Consider the following 20,704-nt stretch of genomic DNA (forward strand, 5'->3'; position numbering starts at 1 on the left):
TGAGGCTGAGAGACTGTGACTTGTCCAAGGCCAGTCCATGGTTTTCCACACCTGGATCTTCAAACTCTGGTCTGTAAGGGTCGAAGTGCAACACTCAAACCACACTGGGTTTCTATACTAAAGCATACTTATATCTATTATCCCCTGAGTGTCATCTGGATCACAGTATCCTTGCAATGTAGCAATGAAACTTTCTGTTCTTTGAGACAGGACAAAAAGGATAGATGTGACCCTGAAACAATTGGGACAATGAGGGCTGCACAGAAATAACAGCAGCTCTCTTTATTCCTTTATTTGGCTCACCATACACAGAGTTTAACTTAAGACTTCATTATGCACAATAAAATCAACATTCCTACACATTTAAGAAACGGCTAACAACTGAACCCATTACGCTCGTACTATGGGTTCCAAACATTGTGGTATTTCCAAAGTATGATTTTTTTCTGCCAATTCCTAAGTCGATTGGCAATCGAATTCATTTTGAATTCCCTGCGTAGAGACATGTAAAAATGTCCAATTTAACGTGTGACAGGAATTCCACACTGTCTGCTTGTAAACACAATGATGTCATTCTGGAGGGAGGAGCTGAGATGGGCAGTATAGCTTCCTTGCTTCTGCCATAATCTTTTTGGGACTAAGGAGAAAGGAACAGTAATTTATATCTTTTTTAACATTATAAATTCCAGGGAGTGACCTTTTGAATTGAGAGCTCTCTGTACTTATAATAAAATCCATCTGTTAAAGATACCTATTTTCCTTTGCATTCTCTTGATTTCCATCCTAAGAAACAGATAAAGTACTTTTGTTGCCAAGAGAAGGGTAAGGATCGACTCTATTTTGACTCCTTGACAATAACAAAAAACACTGGTATACTTTGCCAGGAACCCGCAGCCTCTAGGTTTCAAATATGCATGTTCGCAAATAGAAGAAATCCTGTTAATGGGATCTCACATTAAAAAATACTTCAGCGATAGAAAACATGGAGCATTTTTTCTAGCAAAAGAAAATGGGGGAGGAAACAGTGGAAGGAGAAATATGTCTCCCGAGTGATGGGAAAGCAAAGTAATAATTTGAAGAAAAAAAAAACAGAAAGAGAAAAAGTATGATGGGGTAGAAAAATAATCTGTTTAGTGTACAAATGGGGTGTTGCAAAGCTTAAGGAAAAAACAATGATCCCCAATGCTATATTTATTGTGTGGGATAAAGTCCATGGTCTCCAGTTCTGGTTATCCCTACTCATCACCTGGATACAGATTTAGACGTGCTCACCTGCCTAATTCATGTGATTTAGGAAAAGTGAGAGAAGGGTTCACATTGTATGATATATTACGGAATGGACTACAGAAGAGTAACAACACATACAGGGTATGAGCAGTCTTTTGACATATTCTGTATTTCTGATACTGGTAAACAGTCCCATTCAATCAATAAACATATAAAATAACTTCTTAATATAATAGTAATTATAACTGGGTGGGAATAACTATGGCAATATATCTAAGGAGGAACGGGCTAAATACACAGGTCTGGATCCAAAGGTCCTTTGTAAGAAAGGCCTTTGCTCACCACAGAAGTGTCATCAATGCCTGCTATGTAACGATCCGCTCTAGATTGAATCCTCCCAATCATATTCCATGCCATTCAAAAGGATCCCTAAACCTTCAAAGTATTAGTCTGGGAGAGTGTTCAAGTAAATGGGGTTAAGAGAGCACTATTCTGTGAACAGGACTCCCCTTATAGATATAAAGAAGATACAATATGTTTTTAAAAAAGAGGGTGGACTTGCCTTTTCCTGATACAACCTCTTTCTCATGTCTCCATCTAAATCCAAACTGTAAGAAAGATTTAAAATGTAAAGTAAATATTTCACACTAGCACATACTGAAAACATAGAAAGGTTCGATTCCAGGTGCATGAAATTACCAGAGATACCAGATCAACCAAGAGAGTCTTCCTAGATCAATCAAAAGCCTTTTTTCCTATGACATAATTAAGTAGTTCATTTATTTGATTTACAGCATTATGTTATAAGAATGCATTTCCGATTGTAAAAAGACAACAAGACTGTTGTATGAACCAATCAGGTCCAGTCTGACCTGGAATTACTTTTCATGGTCTTTTCTTAATGTTTAAGCCAAAAATGACATATAAAACAGCTCTGTACTTAAGCAAAACAATATGTTTGGAATCACATATGTGAGGCTGATCAGGGTAAATTGTAGGGGTGATAAGGAAATATGATGTATATATTCAGTTTTATCATATTTATTTACTGTATTGTTATAAGTATCTTATTTTAACTTACTACATAGAGTTTAATCAAGTCTTATCAAGCCTTGTTGTTTGGTTTGGTATTGTGATATGGCCTAAACGCTAATCAATATTTTTTAAATTTTCATTTAATTGAGAATACTGAATACAGTACATAGTCCTCAGGATAGTTCTAGGCTTTAATCCCCATCCATCTGAGGCTAACTTTTCTACAGCAAGCTTCATCTCAATTTTCATGGCAAAACAATAACAATACGTTTTAAAGGACAGAGCTCTGGCTAGATCTTGTCCAGAATGCAAAATTCATCTGTTATGAGATGTTTTAGTGTAGCATTTTATACATTGGTTCATGTGAAATTCATATAGGAAATAAAAGCAAATTTGACTACAATTTTACAGAAAATGTTTACCTAGCATTAACAAAGGATTCCTTTCCCCAGTGCAACATTTAAGTAAAACATGTACCTTGTTCTCTTTGTATTTACTCAGATCTGCTATACAGTACTCTTTGAATAATTTATCATAGTATTTCTTGCTGAGCCTTTTCTCCCTGAAAGAAAAAATGCTATGTATCAAGCTGACAAAACAACACAAAATGGGAAGATGTTGAAAGGCAGGAATTCTATCAGACTTGTTCTACATAATTACTAAGTGGAACAAGAAGCAACTGAATGCCACTAACATAAAATACTTACATTCATGGGGATAACTTAAAATGGGGATAACCTATGCATGTCTACTCAGACAGAAATCCCATTGAGTATCATGGAATTTACTAATAGGTAAGTATATTGTAGATATCTCGGAGAAAGGTGTATTCTGTTCAATGGCTTTTATTTCAAATTAGACAAACACAGGTTGTGAGGATGCCAGCCATAGATGTGGGTAAAACGTCAGGAGAGAATGCTTCTGGAACATGGCCATACAGCCCGGAAAACTCACAGCAACCCAGTGATTTCAGCCATGAAAGCTTTCAACAATATTATAATAGCTTGGAAGAAGACTTTGGAGGGTTGGGGGGGGGGGGAGGTCTCTCTTTTTTTTAAAAAAATTGCAATCTGCAGCATTTTCAAGATAAGATGATACTAAATGTGATACGTGTGAATTAAAATTTTGTGTGTTTATAAAAAGGAAAGAATGAGCTCAACTACAGCCCATGTTACCAGCTCATGTCAGCTTCGTCTTCTTCTTTCCACAGGAATCTGTGGTTTTCTCGTATAATATCAAGATCGGTCTTGTCATCCTTTCTGTTAAAAAATAAGACATGCCTATGTATCATTTTATTTCAGCTTCTTGTAAGTATTTACTTTATAGACTGTGTTGCTAAAAGGATTAAGCACTGCAGCCAACGTGCAAAAATTATACAACAAAAAACAGAACCTATAGCACTCTTCCCTTCTCATATACAGAAATAAAAAAAACAAGGCACTTTGCATCTGGATAGGGAAAAGATGACAGGGAAACATCAGCATCCAGCCCCAAATTGTTTGGCCAATGAGGAAAGTGGCTTTGGCTGGCTACAAAATGTCTGAAGCCAGCCCTGAGCTCAGTTTGGCACTCTTTCTTCCACATGAGACTAGCTGCTTGGCGCTGGAATCAAATAGGGAATTTTAACCTTGGTCTCATTTTTTTCTTTTGGATGGGATCCCTCCCCCTTTGCTTCCTCTCTACTGCTGCGTTGTTCCAGCACACAGAAGATAAGAGATTGTGTAAACAGGTCATAACTGGCAAGAAAATATTGGAAAGTGGGAAGTATGAAATTGAGAAGACTAGAGAATATTTTGAAGCCCCTAATAGAGCAGGGTTTTCCAAAATGTGAGTTGTGCATGTTAGTGTGTCAGTTGCAATGTAGAGATGTGTCAAACAAACGTAACAAGAAACCTCTGAATCCATATGAAGTGAAAATTATAAATGAAAGGTTTTCATGAGATATGTTGAGTCCCGTACATTGTTATTACATGTGTCCGTATCTTTTACAAGGGGTTGGCTTAACCTCTGGTTTGCTAGTACAGTAGAGTCTCACTTATCCAAGCTAAACGGGCCAGCAGAACCTTGGATAAGCGAATATCTTGGATAATAAGGAGGGATTAAGGAAAAGCCTATTAAACATCAAATTAGGGTACGATTTTACAAATTAAGCACCAAAACATCATGTTACACAACAAATTTGACAGAAAAAGTAGTTCAATACGCAGTTATGTTATGTTGTAATTACTGTATTTATGAATTTAGCACCAAAATATCACGATATATTGAAAACATTGACTACAAAAATGCATTGGATAATCCAGAACCTTGGATAAGCAAGTCTTGGATAAGCGAGACTCTACTGTAAAACCAAATTACTGTGTTGCTAAATGATGTACATCTAAAAAGGGTGTCACCAACATGGGAGGTTTGGAAAGCTCTGCATTATAGTATGAGCAGAGGCCCCTTCTACACTGCCATATAAATCCAGATTATCTGTGTTGATGATCTGGGTTATATGGCAGTGTACATCCAGACTAAGTTACCCTAAAGCAGGCTTTCAATGAACAAGAAAAAAAATTCATTGGAGAACACTACCCAGCCACACAAAATGGAGAGGAAAGTGTGTGTAAGAGAGAGATTCAAGAAAGACTCCCTCAACATGTTAATAAGGATAAAAATGGATGTTTGAGGAAATAGAGCATAGGACCAAATGGTGCTCTTTCATCTGGATGTGAAGTAAGAAAGGCTTTTACATTCCTTAGGGCCCTATGTGTCCAAAGTATTTTTAGAAGTAGATGATTCAAAATCATATTTTTTTCCAGTGCTCCCATGACTTGCATGCATGTAGTGAGGCTCTATAAAACTCTTCTTTCCAACCATCCTGTGCCACATCAAATTACTTTTAAACATCCCCAAGTTCAAAAAAGAAAAGAAAAAAGCACCACTAGACAGTACAGTTTTCTTTACCATGACCATGGTCACTGAGGGTACACTTTGCAATGGTTTTTGAATAAAACAAGAGAGCCCACAATAACGTATAATTATGCCCATTTGCCAAGGTATGTTTGCAAAATTGCAATTTTTTTTATCGTCTCTTGATCTGACAAAATTACATTAAAACATTTCTCAAAATCAAACCAAAAACATTTTAAAGCTAGCTTTAAAGAATGTGCAATTAAATCAATTCCAAAAGCCACCCTTAATTTTGCAGATTAACAGCTTTATAAAAGACTAGTGTTTTACATCTCTCCCCTAAAAAAAAAAACCCCCATGACTGATGCAGCCAATCCTGAAAAATAGGATTTTGAGGAAAGATATGGTGCTTTGTTATTTAAAGTTCCAATGAGGGAGGAAGGAAAAGGAAATATCTGTATTTACTCCAGTCTAGTGTGCCATCAAATCTATTGCGCACCTCAACGAAACAAAACAAAAAAAAATACCGAATGTAATGTGCAGTGGCAAAAGTGCATTCCTTGTAATTTGGCCAAAAAAGGTGTGCATTACAGTTGCTACATGTTAGAATTCATTAATTATAAACAATTATAAAACACCAAAGCAAAAAAAAGGTAAACATTAGATTTCAGTAAATACAGTATTTAGTTGTTTCTATACTGCTTTTAAAACCTAAGAGTGCCATTTTAGTTAACATGATGGGATGCAATCCTTTTGGGCCATTACAAATGTGTAACCTAGGGTGATGCACTTGTGATATACAATGACCATGAAAGTCCTACAATGTCCACTTGCTGGACAGCACCCACTGCAATTAATAGGGCCCTGTTCCTATGGTTCAGAAGCAGGAGACTGATGGTGTCAGGCCACTTTGCACAAACTATCTCTGGTATTTATTTATTTCTATTTATTTTATTTATATCCTGCCTCTATTGTTGTTGTTTTGTTGTTGTCATCATCATTATTATTATTATTATTATTATTGTTATTATTATTATTATTGGTGCAGTGGGTTAAACCACTGAGCTACTGAACTTGCTGACCGAAAGATCGGCAGTTCAAATCCGGGGAGCAAAGTAAGCTCCCACTGTCATCTCCGGCTTCTGCCAACCTAGCAGTTTGAAAACATGTAAATGTGAGTAGATCAATAGGTACCGCTCCGGCAGGAAGGTAATAGCGCTCCATGCAGTCATGCTGGCCATATGACCTTGGAGGTGTTTACGTATAATGCTGGCTCTTCGTCTTAGAACTGGAGATGAGCACCAACCCCCAGAGTCAGACACGACTAGGCTTAATATCAGGGGAAAACCTTTACCTTTACCTATGTTTATGTTTATTTATACCTCACTTTATCTCTCCCAAAGTAGACTCAATGCGGCTTACATTAAAAGTATGACCACATATTTTTAAATATACAAATATACAAACATTAAAGCAGAATTAAACACAACCGTATTAAAAAATTCACAGTTTAAATACATTAAAACATATTCAAATTCATATTCTCCCTGTGGGGACTCAAGGCGGCTAACAACCACACAATTCAGTTCCCATTTAAAACAAATAGAATACAACAATTAAAAAAACAATTAAACAATACTGTGTGGATTAAGTTAAAATACAATTAAAAGATTATAGATTAGATATCATCAACATTCATTTTAAAACATGAGTCCAGCTTCTACCTCAGGCCTCTTCAACCTGTGGCCCTCCAGGAGTTTGGGACTTCAGGTCCCAAAATTCTTGACTATTGAGCAAGCTAGCTAGGGCTTCCAGGAGTCTGGAGGTTCCAACACCTGGAAAGCTGCAGATTGAAGAGGCCTGTTCTATTGCAGATCATTCTTGAGAAGGGTGGGAATGTCAATTTTACTTCCTAATCGACAGAAGAAACTACCATTGATCACAGCAGCTGCTGCTTGGAAAGTGAGGATCAGGTAGCAGAGATGAGACTAAGGGTCCTTCCACATAGCCATATAACCCAGAATATCAAGGCAGAAAATCCCACAATATCTGCTTTGAACTGGTTTATCTGAGTCCACACTGCCATATATTCTAGTTCAAAGCAGAAAATGTGGGTTTTATCAGCTGTGTGGAAGGGGCCTTAGTGTAAAATACTATAACTGTCAGGCCTACACATTTTGGCCAATATGTACAACAAGTATATTAGCTACTAACCTTCATGATAAATTAGGCATTAATGTGAACATTATAATCATTAGTATTTTGAATTACATACTAATATGTAATACATCAGATTAAGCTTCCCAATTCAGCAATATCATATAGGTTCATAGTCTTTTAGTCAGTCTAGCTACAAATTGGACATGTAACATTAACCCCACAGTGAATGTTACTTTATGCATTACCATTCTGTAAAAATAATGCAATCCCTGTAAAGGAAAATACCATATTCCATTTACTTTGTCATGACTGTATTCTTTTTGTGGCAAGTTAGCAAATTCAATATTGAATGGGTGTAGGTAAACTGCAGTCTTGAATTTAGTTATGTGCAGCTCAATTCTATAAATATTTACTATGTCCTGTTTATTTCAGTTGGATTTGATATCTATTCTATGTGTGCAGATCTGCAGCCTTTGTAACTTCTAGAACAGGGGTCCCCAAACTAAGGCCCGGGGGCCGGATGCAGCCCTCCAAGGTCATTTACCTGGCCCCCGCCCTCATTTATAATATAATATTTTTATATCAGTTTAAATAATATAATATATTATATATACATATGATATTGATAATATTATCATGTTATACAATGTAATACTAATAATAATACCATATACTGTAATAATATTCATTACATGTTATATATTACATATAATATTACAGTATAGTGGTATAGTTCAATATAGTAATATATAATGCTAATATTGTGCTATGCTAATAATATAATATATTGTATGTACATACAGCTGCTCTGAGTTCCCTTCGGGATGAGAAGGGTGGGATATAAATGTAGTAAATAAATGTAGTAAATGAATAAATAAATAATTTTTGACTTAGGCTCGCCCACTTGATTTGAAGGCACACAACAACAACAACAACAACAATAATCCTAATTAACTTGACTATCTCATTGGCCTGATAGGTTTATGTTGGTTAAAATTGTTTTCATTTTAAAATATTTTATTGTTCTTTCATTGTTGTTGTTGTTGTTTTGCACTACAAATAAGACATGTGCAGTGTGCATAGGGATTTGTTCGTATTTCTTTTTCAAATGATAATTCGGCCCCTCAACAGTCTGAAGGATTGTGGACCGGCCCCCTGCTTAAAAAGTTTGAGGACCCCTGTTCTAGAAGAAATAATATAATAAGACTTTATTTCTATTCCACCCAATCTCCCTGAAAGGATTCAGGGGGGATTCCAACAAATAACTGCATGCATTCAATGCCCTCAAAAAAAACCAGATAAATATTGGCATAAAATCCCAACAAGACCCCACATAGGAATACAGTGTTAAAAACCTAACATCAAATTAAACCTAATATCAGTGAATTGAGTATAACATCAATAACCTAAACCAATATAGTCAAACAGAATCAGACAAGAATTATATAGTGACATAAAATCTAAATAAAATATAACATCTAAATAAAAGACTTCTGCGGTTATTCTGTACTCACCCTGAACGTTTGAAGTCTTCTTTTTTACCACCATAGTATAAAATATAGTCATTCACCAATTTCTTATGCCTTGCATACTGACAGAATTAAGGAATTCAATTTCAGAAATTATCAGCTGTTGCTTTATAAAAATTTCTCTTACCAGCAAATTGCTGGTATGAAACAAAACAAAAAAGTTCTACAATATGACAAACTACTAAGAGACAGAATCGAATGCTGCACTTATTGACAATAAAGTTTAAGTGAACCTGATAGCAAAGAAAATTATGCGGAGTATGTGAGCATGTAAATTTTGCATTTGGATTAACGGTTGGATACAGCTATTAAGTGCATAGTACACCTTGGTTTCTTTACTTTAATCAAGGCTCACACAATAAGAACAGGAAAATCCAGGTCCAAGGCTGGGAACCTGCCTTGTCTCCTTTTTCAATTTCAACAAATACAGAAATTTAGGATTTGAAGCCTGCTTTTAATTGCTAAACCACAATTAGAATTTAAGAGGTGTTAATACTGGATCAGAATATAAAAGGAGGAAGTATTTAGGAATGAAAAGTAAAGGCGGGGGGGGGGGAGCTTTTTCCCATGATTAAACCACATTTAAAAAGGTATTGCAACTCCAATTACAGATTTAACTTACAAGTCCTATTAATCCCTTTCATACCCAAACTGGCCTTTGGCCACTTCCCAGTGGATGTCACTAACATGCTAGAACAGTTTATCTTTGGAAACCTTCCTACGCACACAAAACCTACTGATAATTTAAGTTCACTTGAACAACTAGCTATGTAGATATCTCTTCTTATTCCCTCCAAAGAACCAGATATCTGGAAAGCTGTCACTCCCGCCTCTGCATTATGAAATATAATTCAAAACATATTTTGTAAACAAAGGATCTTAACAAAAATGAAACCATATGCAAAGTCTAGGTATTCTGAGAATACATCTAAAAAGAAAACAGAGTAAAATCATAGTGATTTAAATTCAGAAACCTAACACTTGGAACAGCTTTAAATCTAAATAACACACACACCCTCTTCTCCCCTCTCTCTCTCTGCTGCCTGTGCTTGAAAACAATTTCCCAGAAACAATTTACATGAAAAAATATTAAGACTAATCTGGTTTCATGGTATTTCACAGATGTCTGTGCTTCATTTAGAATGACAGATAAAAGGAATCCCACCCAGCCACCCACTTTTATTATCATGTTTGGGTTTGTGAGACTTGAAAAGAACACTAGGAGAAAGGAAGAAGGAAACTAGGATAAAACTATATCATTGAAGTCAAACCACTAATCCATTAAGGCCAGTCAGCTTTATATGCTACTTTTCAGATATGACAGTTCCTACCTATTTTGGGTAAATGCAAGTTTGTTCTTCAATATTTTGGGAGTCAAACTGATAGGGGGCTTTACCTACCTCTAAACCGATACCCAGTGGAACAACCAACATTTATACTCGCCTCTGGAAACATCATTCACTCCCGATGACTGCACATTTTGCAGGCAACCAGACATTCCCCAAGACAAGGCCAGCACTCTCTCCCCCCAAGTCCTCAATTTGCATACAATTTGCATAAAATGGCTTCATTCATCTGGTATCTCCCTTTTCCCTGCCCCCCTCCTCTCCCTTCCTTCCTTCTTCTTTCTTTCTTTTCTTCCTTCTTTCCTCTCTTCCCTTCCTTCCCCTCCACTCATACCTTTCCCGCTTTTGTTTATTTTCCTTCTTCCGGCACTTTCTTGGAAGTCACAGTCTCTCAGGCTCACAGCAGGGCATATTATTATTATTATTATTGTCATGATTATTATTATTTCACATATTTGTATTCTGCCCTTCTCACCCTAAAAAGGGGAGTCAGGGCAGTCTTACAGCAGGCAGCAATTCAATGCCGATACATATGAATATAAAATAGATACAATTAAAACCATACAAATAAACATTAATTAAAATCACACAATCCAGGTCATAGTCCAAGGCCTATTCAATTGTCAATTCCATTAATCCATTATTATTATTGCACTGTTTATTAGTTGAATGCTTGGTCCCACAGCCACGTTTTAGGTTTTTTTCCTGAAAGACAGGAGGGAGGGGGCTGACCTGATTTTATTAGGGAGAGAGTTCCATAGACACAGGGCCACCACTGAGAAGGCCCTGTCCGTCATCTCCACCAACCATGCTTGCAAAGGTGGTGGAACCAAGAGCAGGGCCTTCCCTGATGATCTTAACTTCCAAGGTGGGTCATAGTGGGAGATACATTCGGACAGGTAAGCTGGGCCAGAACCGGTTAGGGCTTTATAGGCTAAAGCCAGCACTTTGAATTGTGCTTGGTAGCAGACTGGCAGCCAGGCGAGCTGGCATAACAAGGGGCTTGTATGCATGCAAACAAACACACCTTCCAAAATCTTTATTAAATTCTGTGGTCTTCAAGGCTGTGTTGTAGACTTTTTGTCTAAAAGTAGCTTGTCCTTTTTTTTTCTATACACTACCCTCTTGTGGTTGCATCTGAGCTCTACATACATACATAGAATAGCTAGTCCTTTCTATATACTGCCATTTTGTACCCCAAAAAAGGGGTAGATTTTGTAATCGAAACCCTGCAATAACGAAAGGTATGTGGGCCATGTTTGGTCTAGATCAGGGGTCCTCAAACTTTTAAAGCAGAGGGCTGGTCCATGGTCCCTGAGAGTGTTGGGACCCGGACTATAGTTTGAAAAAAAACTGAACAAATTCCTATGCACACTGCACATGTCTTAAAAAATAATAATGAAAGAACAATACAATATTTAAAAATAAGAAATTTTTAACCAACATAAACCTACCAGGATATCAATGGGAAGTGTGGGCCTGCTTCTTGCTGATGAGATAGTCAAATTAATTAGGATTGTTGTTGTTGCTATGTGCCTTCAAGTCATTTCAGACTTAGGCAAGCCTAAGTCTAAAACTGAGGGCAGGGGCCAGATAAATGACCTTGGAGGGCTGTATCCGGCCCCTGGGCCTTAGTTTGGGAATCCCTGGTCTAGATTCATAAAAGACACATAAGAGCCTTTGTAATCCAAACAGACAAACCAACAAACATAAATAAATACTGTGGCTTTTATATATAGAGATAAGTAAATAAATCTTCCCAATAAAAATGTTTTTTGGCAAAAAAAAAAAAAAAAAACCAAGATCAAAATAAAGCGGACGGCTTATATATTTTATAAAATGACACAATCTATATTTAAAGGATACAGCATCCATTGCTATGAAATGAAATCTTTGATTTCTTGCTTCTTCCCTAGAGAAATAAAGAAAACATTAGTCCAGACTGCATGCCATGTGTTTAATTCTGCTCTGAAAAAATGCTCTAAGTACAACAAAGTACCTGTTCCATTCATCTGTCGCCACTTGTCTGTGAGCCACCTGGCTCTGCTTTTCCTTCTGGAAGGGCTTTTTGAGTAATGCATCTTCATTTCTTGACATTTACAATGAAAGAGATAAAAGCAATAACGTAAAATACAAAACGTAAATTACTAGAAATACACTAAATGTCCCTTGAACATTTTTTTAAGTACAAATCAGCCATCACGTATTGTCGGTTCCTTTGTATTCTTCTCTTTCTTCTCAACCAGCAACCGGGAAATTAACTGAACACCTTATTGATCAAATTGGGTCCTGGTGCTTCACGTATACAGGGGGTTGTTTGATTCAGTACACTGGACACAATTTGCATAACAACCATTTGGCTAAGGGATATTACTGGGAATCAAATGTAATCTATTTGCTCATTAACCATACCTTGAAAATCAGCAGCACTGAATGACAGAAACCATAGAAACAGGTATCCCAATGAATGAAGCAAACAATGTGATTCACTTGCATTTTGCTAAGTAGAGTTATGTTCAAATTAGACTTCCTCATATTGAGATCGTGCTGAGCACTATAGCAAGTGTATATTCATTACAATGTTGAGTGAAATATCTATATATCTATACACATAATAAAAATGAAAAATGTGTATGTGTGTATGTGGAGGAGATGTTCACTTTCACAAATAGCCTTCCGCTTCCACAAACTGCTATAGTTACCACTCAGCAGGAGACACCCATGGCCCTCCCTCCACTGACATGCAAGTTATAGTGAGCGCCATGAACATGTAGCCCAAATCCTGCCAGTGTCTTCCACAAATACCATTTTGTCCCCCACACCAAAGTGATTACTTTCATGCAGGGACAATTTCATCCTAGATGTTCTGTTTCTCCTCCAGAATGGACCTCCCAGGGTTCCTTAATTTGCATGACCCTGCCCACTGCCTCTACTTTAACCCTTTCCTACCCTTTCCTATGGCACACAGTTAACAGAGGAATTAATCAGCAACTGAACAACAGGTTTGGGCAGAATTCATCATGATTTACAAGAGTTCTACTTGACTTTCAGAGAACACTGGTAATACAACCAACGATGGATCTGGACCAAACTTGACATGGATAATGGGACTTGCAGTACCTTACTGATACTGTGACCCCCACCAACAATGGACTGGGACCAAACTTGGCACAGAGAAGCCCCATGACCAAATGAACATACTGCAAGGGTTCATGGGAATGGACCTTGATTTTGGGAGTTATAGTTCACCTGCATCCAGAACGCACTGAACCCAGCTAATGTCAGATCTGGACCAAACTTGGCACACAGACCCGACATGGCCAATTGTGAATACTAGCAGGGTTTGGGAGTGATTGCCGTGAGAATCTGGGAGTTGTAGTTCTCCCTTATCCAGACAGCACTAAACCCAGTCAACAACGGATCTGGAACAAACTTCAGTGATATTACCTAACATCCGAAAACAATGCCTTCTTCTGATAACCAGGCACTGCTGGGTCCCCAAGCTAGTTTTTAATAAAATTGTAATGTTTCTTATCTCATCTTTTATCTCTCTCCTCCTCTATATGACAATGTTGAGCTTTATTTATACCCTGCCTTTAAACTGGGATTCAAGGCAGCTTATAAATTAAAATAAATTAAAATACATGACAATTTGACTAGAAGTTTGTGGCTGGATCCCTGTTTAGTTGTCTCTACATTTCTCCCAAAATTGCATGATCTTGCTTCTCCAAAACATTTGAATACCAGAAATACCCTATGTGATGTTCACTACAGCGGGGTCAGTCCAGTATAGTCAAAAATGTTATGCTAGAATTGACACTTTGAGAAATTCAGGAAAGTGAACTTTTGGGACAAACACTCATAGACACCCTGAAAGCTATTTCTTTAGTTCACTTCACAGTTCTTATGATAAATAGCTGGAAGATGCCCAAGCATTCTTGCAGACTGTATTGATACAATTTTATCTGCATGTATATGTATTGTTATTTGGGGCTTTTTTTTTTTTTGGTTACTGTATGCTACCTTCACTATATCCCCTCTGATATTGGAAGATTAGCATGGTCAGCCCCAATTGGTAAGTGGATGGGAGAACAACAATACTATGTGTGAGGCCATTGCTTTTTAATGGGATGCCCTCAAACGGGATCCCTTTAGCTGAAAAATTTGGCAACACTAAAGTTTTCGACTGTCACCTATTTACACAAATCGGTCAGCAACGATGTGCATGTTTCCAATAGACTCTGCAGAAAATGCTTCAACTATACAAAAAATGAAACCAGTCTGTTTGGCAAGCCTTGCAAATACTGATTTATTATCAGTAAATGTTATTTTTATATCTGTTTTATACATCCACTATATTTCTTCAATTCTAAGAAACACTTATTTCCTATATAAAAATCTCTAAAAATGGAAGTGCTTATTAGAATCACAAGTGTATATTACGTATTTCTTTTGGTGGCACCGAAATTAGGGTGCATTTTACAATCAGTAACATTCTACAATTAAAGAAATGTGAGTATATATCTGGGGTCATGGGAAAAGTTTACAAAGCCCTGTGTTGACTACATTTCAAAGGAAGGAATTGGCAAAATACCTTCAAGTATTCCTCATTTAAGAAAACCCCATGGAATTCATGGGATCACAAATTGATAGATGACTTGAGTGTAATACACAACACACATGCTGTCTTCAGCAAACAAGAGGTATGTAAAACATTACACTATGCAAACAAAATTTGAAAAAAAAATCTGTTCCTGGTTTGAAAGCTTTATTTACTGTTTAATGGTGCAGAAATTTTTTTGTGGCTGCCACAAACTATGTTGAATTGGTTGAGACTCAATGAGATATTCATTGAAGAGCAACATGAGCTGTAGGATGTCCTGCAAAAACAAAGTTTTTGCAGTTTAATAAACTTTTTTCCCCATGTTTTTATGATGGAGCCAATTGGGAAATGACATTTATAAACCAAAAACAAAAATTGTGTTACATAGTGTTATTTAAATAAATATAAATGCATAATAAACAAATGTGGATAGAAGGACATATTTAACGGCAGAAAGCAGGGTCAGTTAGAAATAACAATCTAACAGCATCAGCATATTATTTCCTTCTAGCAAGTGTCTTCATCCAACAACACAGCCAGCTTCCACCTGGCCTTGGCTACTCTTGATGAATCCTGTGCCAGAAGAGGAGTCAAGCAGGGATGCCAGCCAACCCTCTATAGACTTCTTGGAGAGATGGAACACAAAACAGCAAGAAATGAGATGGCATGCAGCCACTAAATGGACAGCAGCTCCCTTTTTCTTTCTCTCTCTCTCCAACAACTCCTTGGGAGACAGCAATTTTTGTCAGGATAGAGGGAGAACAGAGGCACACATGAGACAAACTTTATGATCTCGCTTGCACAACGTGTTTACCTATTTTTCTGTTTGTTAGCTTTCTCTCCTGTTTCCTCATCACTGAAATCAGAGTCATAGCCACCATGTCCAAGGATCTGGGGAAAAAAGTATATTTAGAATCCAATACATTTGAGCATTATTAAAAAACACCTTTAAAGCTCACTGTCACAGTTCCCCACTCAATCTATTTCCAAAGTCCTCATTTGATACATTTAAGAAGTGAAAAATATGTTTTGTTAGCAGAGCTAAACTACAGAGAATTTGGTGTAATGGCTTCATACACAAATGCTGGAGTATGGTGTTCAGAATTCTGCATGTGGCTTCCCATAAAGGAAGAGGGCATGCAATGATCTCCAATCAATAATCACAGTACTGGGGTAGGAGTATATACAGAGTCATATACACCAGTTAATTCAGTGTTCTTCAGTGAGAAAATATTGGTGAAATACACTGAAAGTGTACAGTACTAATAGGCATGCCTCTTTGTATATCCTTCTTCCTTATAGAGAACAGACAGAGGGCTACTTTATCTCCTTCCGTCTTTTCCAATAAATTCCCAGGACAGCTGAGCATAAGATGAAACATGAGAGTGCTAATAGTGATTATATTCTTTTGCACATTTCCCTGTCACTCACAAGAGGTTGCAAAGACACACTGCACAAAAATCAAATTTTGGTCAGTGGAAAATCTTGTAGTAACGAACAAACTTTATTGTCCTGGATACTTTCTATCTGTAGATATATTCATTTGATTGAGAAACATTTTATCACACAGTCCATCACTGATTTCTTCATCCCATCGATGTTCTTTCTATGAACAAATGTTCCTTGTCCAGGTCATACCTGTTTAATGAAAGCCTTCAAGTACAATAATGATATTCTACTTTTAGTCCATTTAGGGGCACATCTATACTGACTGAAAAGCTCCCAGTTGTTTTCTTATTCTAACCCTAGAATATACAATCTATTTCCATTTTGTTGTCGAAGGCTTTCATGGCCGTAATCATTGGGTTGCTGTTACTGATAACAATTGGGTTACTGATAACAGCTTTGGTTGCTGTGAGTTTTCCGGGCTGTATGGCCATGTTCCAGAAGCATTCTCTCCTGACGTTTATAGGTTTATATATCTGTGGGAGGTTTCCATTTCTTCTTTTTACACAGGCAAACACAGTTCCACTGCAACACATTCTTCCCTCTCTTACTAGGAGCAGAAGACATAATAAGATGTGTTATAGTTCTATATTCACAAGGAAAGCGGACGTTGTTAAGCAACATACATCCAGAGAATTCTTTTTTAAAACTTTCCTGCATATTTTTTTTCTTTAACATGAACATGCACCCTGGCCTCCACTCAGTTTGTTAATCAAAACTGAATAAATCTTTCCCTCAACTACATAGCATAGGCTGGATCGACTGTGTCACATAATGCTTTTTGACTCTGCATTAACTGCATTATATGGATTTACACTGACCATATAATGCAGTTCAAACTATATTATATGGCAGTGTAGAGCCAACCACAGGCTAATATATAAGCTACACATCCAATTCAGAAAATGACACAGGAAAATCAAATGGTGGTGATCAGTGTGTATTTTCCTTCAACTTTTATTGCAGGCTTCTGGTTGTAAATGGGATTCTAATATACTTGTGAACAATAACAGAAATGTTATGATTATTCCATATGAAAAATATAGACCGCCAGAATAATAAGCCTTCTTATGATGGAGACACACAGCCCTTCCTATTTCTCAGCGATCTTCGGCTAGAGTCAATCTCCTAAAGGTGCATCTTTCTGCCCAGAACATTTTCCAATCTCTAAGAACACCCTGTTTCGTTGTACTTTTCTCATGGAGCTGCTGATGAAAACTGCAGTTTACACAGGTTTTAACAGTGATTACATGTTTTTTCAGCAGTAATTTAAGACAGACATAATACACACTTTGTAACAAAACCAGGACCAGATTAAAGGGGAGTAGAAACATAATCACAAGTCATTTTTAAATCTGAAAATTGACCCCTGTCATATCTGATAAAGGAAGGCTATAGCTTAATCACTATGATATCATTGTTTGCACATGGGTGGGCAAAAAGTGGGTAAGAATAAGGACAATTTGCCCACCATATTTCGATAAACTACTACTCTTATCAGATTTACAGTATATACTCATGTATAAGTCAACCTCATGTATAAGTTGAGGGCAGGTTTTGAGTCAAAATTATGCATTTTGATATGACTCATGGATAGGTTCTGTGCAGAGGGGAAAGCACCAGTGCTGCCTGGGGAGCCCCACTGTCCCTGGCCACTGCCACCATTTCCCAATCCAGACATTCAAAAAGGCCAGAAGTTAGACCACAGAGGAGAGAGTAGAAGGAGCTGAAACTTCTATTAGGTTTTCCTGAGACAGACCTGAAAGCTCTTGCCTTTCGTCACTCTACTTAGAGGAGGAGATGGCTCCTTTTTATTACACTTAAAGTACAGTAAAACATTCAAGCAATCCAAAACAAATAATAAGTATCTGAGAAATTAAAGCAATAAAGCCAAGAAACCTTTCAATAAATAACCCAAAACATTTGGCATTTTGCAAAGACCACTTAGGCCCCTTCTACACTGCCATATATCCCAAAATATCAAGGCAGGAAATCCCACAGTATCCGCTTTGAATTTGATACTAGTCTACACTGCCAGATAATCCAGTTCAAAGCAGATAATCTGGATCTATTACAGCTGTGTAGAAGGGGCCCTACACTGCCATACAAAATCCAGATAATCTGCTTTGATAATCTGAATTGTATGGCAGTGTAGAAGGGATCTTAAAGGCTGCTTCCAGGGATGAAGTTCGTTCTCTAGTCTCAACTTTTGTTATGATTTCCATGTTGGTGGCTAAACCAACAGATTATTATTTTTTAACATGCAGGGGAAGCTGGTAAGGTAACTTTTTGCTGCACTTTTTTCTGTTATGTTGTCCAAAACTGATCAGCAATGGGGTGCATCTACACTGTAGAATTGATGCCGTTTGACACTTCTTTAATTCCCACAGCTCAGTTCAATGGCATCATGGGGGTGTTGCAGTTTTACAAAGTCCTTAGCCATATCTGCCAAAGAGGGTGCCACACCAAACTGCAACTCCCAGGAGCCCACAGAATTGAGGAATTGCGGTTCAAAAGATGTCAAACTCTATGGTGCAGATGTACTCGGGGATCCTGGGGGCACAACTAACTACAATAGGATCCCACACTTTCTCAGGTCCCTTCTACACTGTCATATCATCCAGATTATCAAAACTGATAATCCACATTATCTGCTTTGAACTGGATTATATGAGGCCCCTTAAAAACAGGCCCTTCCATACAGCCCCTAGATCCCAGGATCTGATTCAAGGTTGTCTTTTTATCTCAGAGTATCTGGAAGTGGGAACTCATATAACCTAGTTTAAAGCAGAAATCCTGGGATCAGATCCTGGGATATAGGGCCTGTCTGGAAGGGCCCTAAGCTGCCATATAAAACCCAGATTGTCTATTTTGAACATCTGGATTATATGGCAGTGTAGGAACATATAACATAGCTCAAAGCAGATAATCTGATTATCTGCTATGACAATCTGGATTATATGACAGTATAGGTTCATATAATCCAGTTCAAAGGAGATAATGTGAATTATCTGCTTTGATAATCTGGATGACATGGCAGTGTAAAGGGGGCCTGAGTCTACACTGCCATATAATCCAGTTCAAAGCAAAAAAATCTCGATTTTATACGGCAGTGTAGAAGGGGCTTTTCTCTGGTCCCTTCCACACAGCTGTATAAAATTCACATTGAACTGGAATATATGGCAGTGCGGACTCAGATAACCCAGTTCAAAGCAGATATTGTGGATTATCTGCCTTTATATTCTAGGTTAGATGGCTGTGTCTTCCACACAGTTGAAACATTATTCCATTGCAAAGTTCTCCAGCCCTCCTTCACCTCCCAATGCCGATGCTGCTAAAAAGTTTGACAGAGGAAGAGTGACAGGTACGACTGTATTCCACCTTCCTATGTTTCAGGGCCATTTTATTTTACTGGATAACCCAGGGGCTTTCCACACAGCCATATAACCCTGAATATGAAGGCAGAAAATCCCACAACATCTGCTTTGAACTGGGTGATCTGAGTCCACACTGCCATATATCCCAGTTCAATGGGGATTTTATACAGCTGTGTGGAAGGGGCCTCAATAAACTACTCTCTTCTTCTGATTCATATTCCAGTCCTTTCTCTCTGCCCGGAGTTACTTACAGAGCTGGAGAGTTTCATTTCGGGCCGTTCTCTGCGACGAAGGGTTCGCGATAAGTGTTGAGGAGAAAAACCCGGACTGTTTTGGCCAGGACTCCACCGCGTCCCTCGCCATAAAGTGCCCGGTCGGAAACTCGAGCTGGGACCTGAAGATTCCGGCCCGGTGAAGGCTCGCCCTTCCTTCTCAGGAGCTGAACGACTTTTGGAGAATCAGCTAAACACCACGTCTTCCTTCTTTGAAAGGCAGCAAAATAGGGGAACATTTTACCCTGAAGGAGGGTAAAGGGGATCAGTAAATTCCTTTCACTGCTCTTTGACCAATGTCCTCCTATACGGCCCCAGGAGAATAATTGCATAGGGCCCTTCCACACTGCCATATAACCCAGAATATCAAGGCAGAATAACCCAGAATATCTGCTTTGAACTGGGTTATCTGAGTCCACACTGACATATTTCTCAGTTCAAAGCAAATAATGTGGGATTTTATTCAGCTGTGTGGAAGGGGCCATAGTCTTCTGAGGGACCTTTCAGACAGGCCCTATATCTCAGGATCTGATCCCAGATTTTCTGTTTTAACCTGGATTATATGAGTCTGCACTGCCAAACAATCTGGGATAACTTGGTTTTTGTGGCTGCCACAAACTATGTTGAATTGATTGAGACTCAATGAGATATTCATTGAAAAACTATAGCAAAATGTGCTGCAGGATGTCCCACAAAAACAAACATTTTCCATGTTTTTATGATAGAACCAATGACATTTATAACCCAAAAACAAAAATCATGTTACACAGTGTTATTTTTTTTACAGAGGCTGTTTCACAACAGGACAAGTATT

The 20,704-nt window shown here is 37.8% G+C and overlaps 1 protein-coding gene across 2 annotated transcripts in view; it reads right to left on the minus strand.

Moving 5' to 3' along the window:
• The window catches only part of LOC100563870 (protein FRA10AC1), a 33,659-nt gene extending 13,635 nt beyond the window's left edge, over window positions 1–20,024 (minus strand). The window contains exons 1-8 of one of the 2 annotated variants that reach the window (XM_008115327.3): window positions 19,870–20,024; window positions 15,610–15,686; window positions 12,192–12,281; window positions 12,059–12,104; window positions 8,832–8,908; window positions 3,438–3,521; window positions 2,740–2,824; window positions 1,790–1,835 (exon numbers count right to left, since the gene is read on the minus strand). In XM_008115327.3, coding sequence (XP_008113534.2) covers window positions 1,790–1,835; window positions 2,740–2,824; window positions 3,438–3,521; window positions 8,832–8,908; window positions 12,059–12,104; window positions 12,192–12,281; window positions 15,610–15,686; window positions 19,870–19,887 — 523 coding nt within the window. In that variant the 5' untranslated portion in view covers window positions 19,888–20,024. The remainder of the gene's footprint in view (window positions 1–1,789; window positions 1,836–2,739; window positions 2,825–3,437; window positions 3,522–8,831; window positions 8,909–12,058; window positions 12,105–12,191; window positions 12,282–15,609; window positions 15,687–19,869) is intronic. The other variant, XM_008115328.3, reaches the window with a different exon arrangement.
• Window positions 20,025–20,704: the final 680 nt, after the last annotated feature.

This window comes from Anolis carolinensis, chromosome 3 (genome assembly GCF_035594765.1).
Source record: "Anolis carolinensis isolate JA03-04 chromosome 3, rAnoCar3.1.pri, whole genome shotgun sequence".
In the NCBI taxonomy this organism is placed as follows: domain Eukaryota; kingdom Metazoa; phylum Chordata; class Lepidosauria; order Squamata; family Dactyloidae; genus Anolis; species Anolis carolinensis.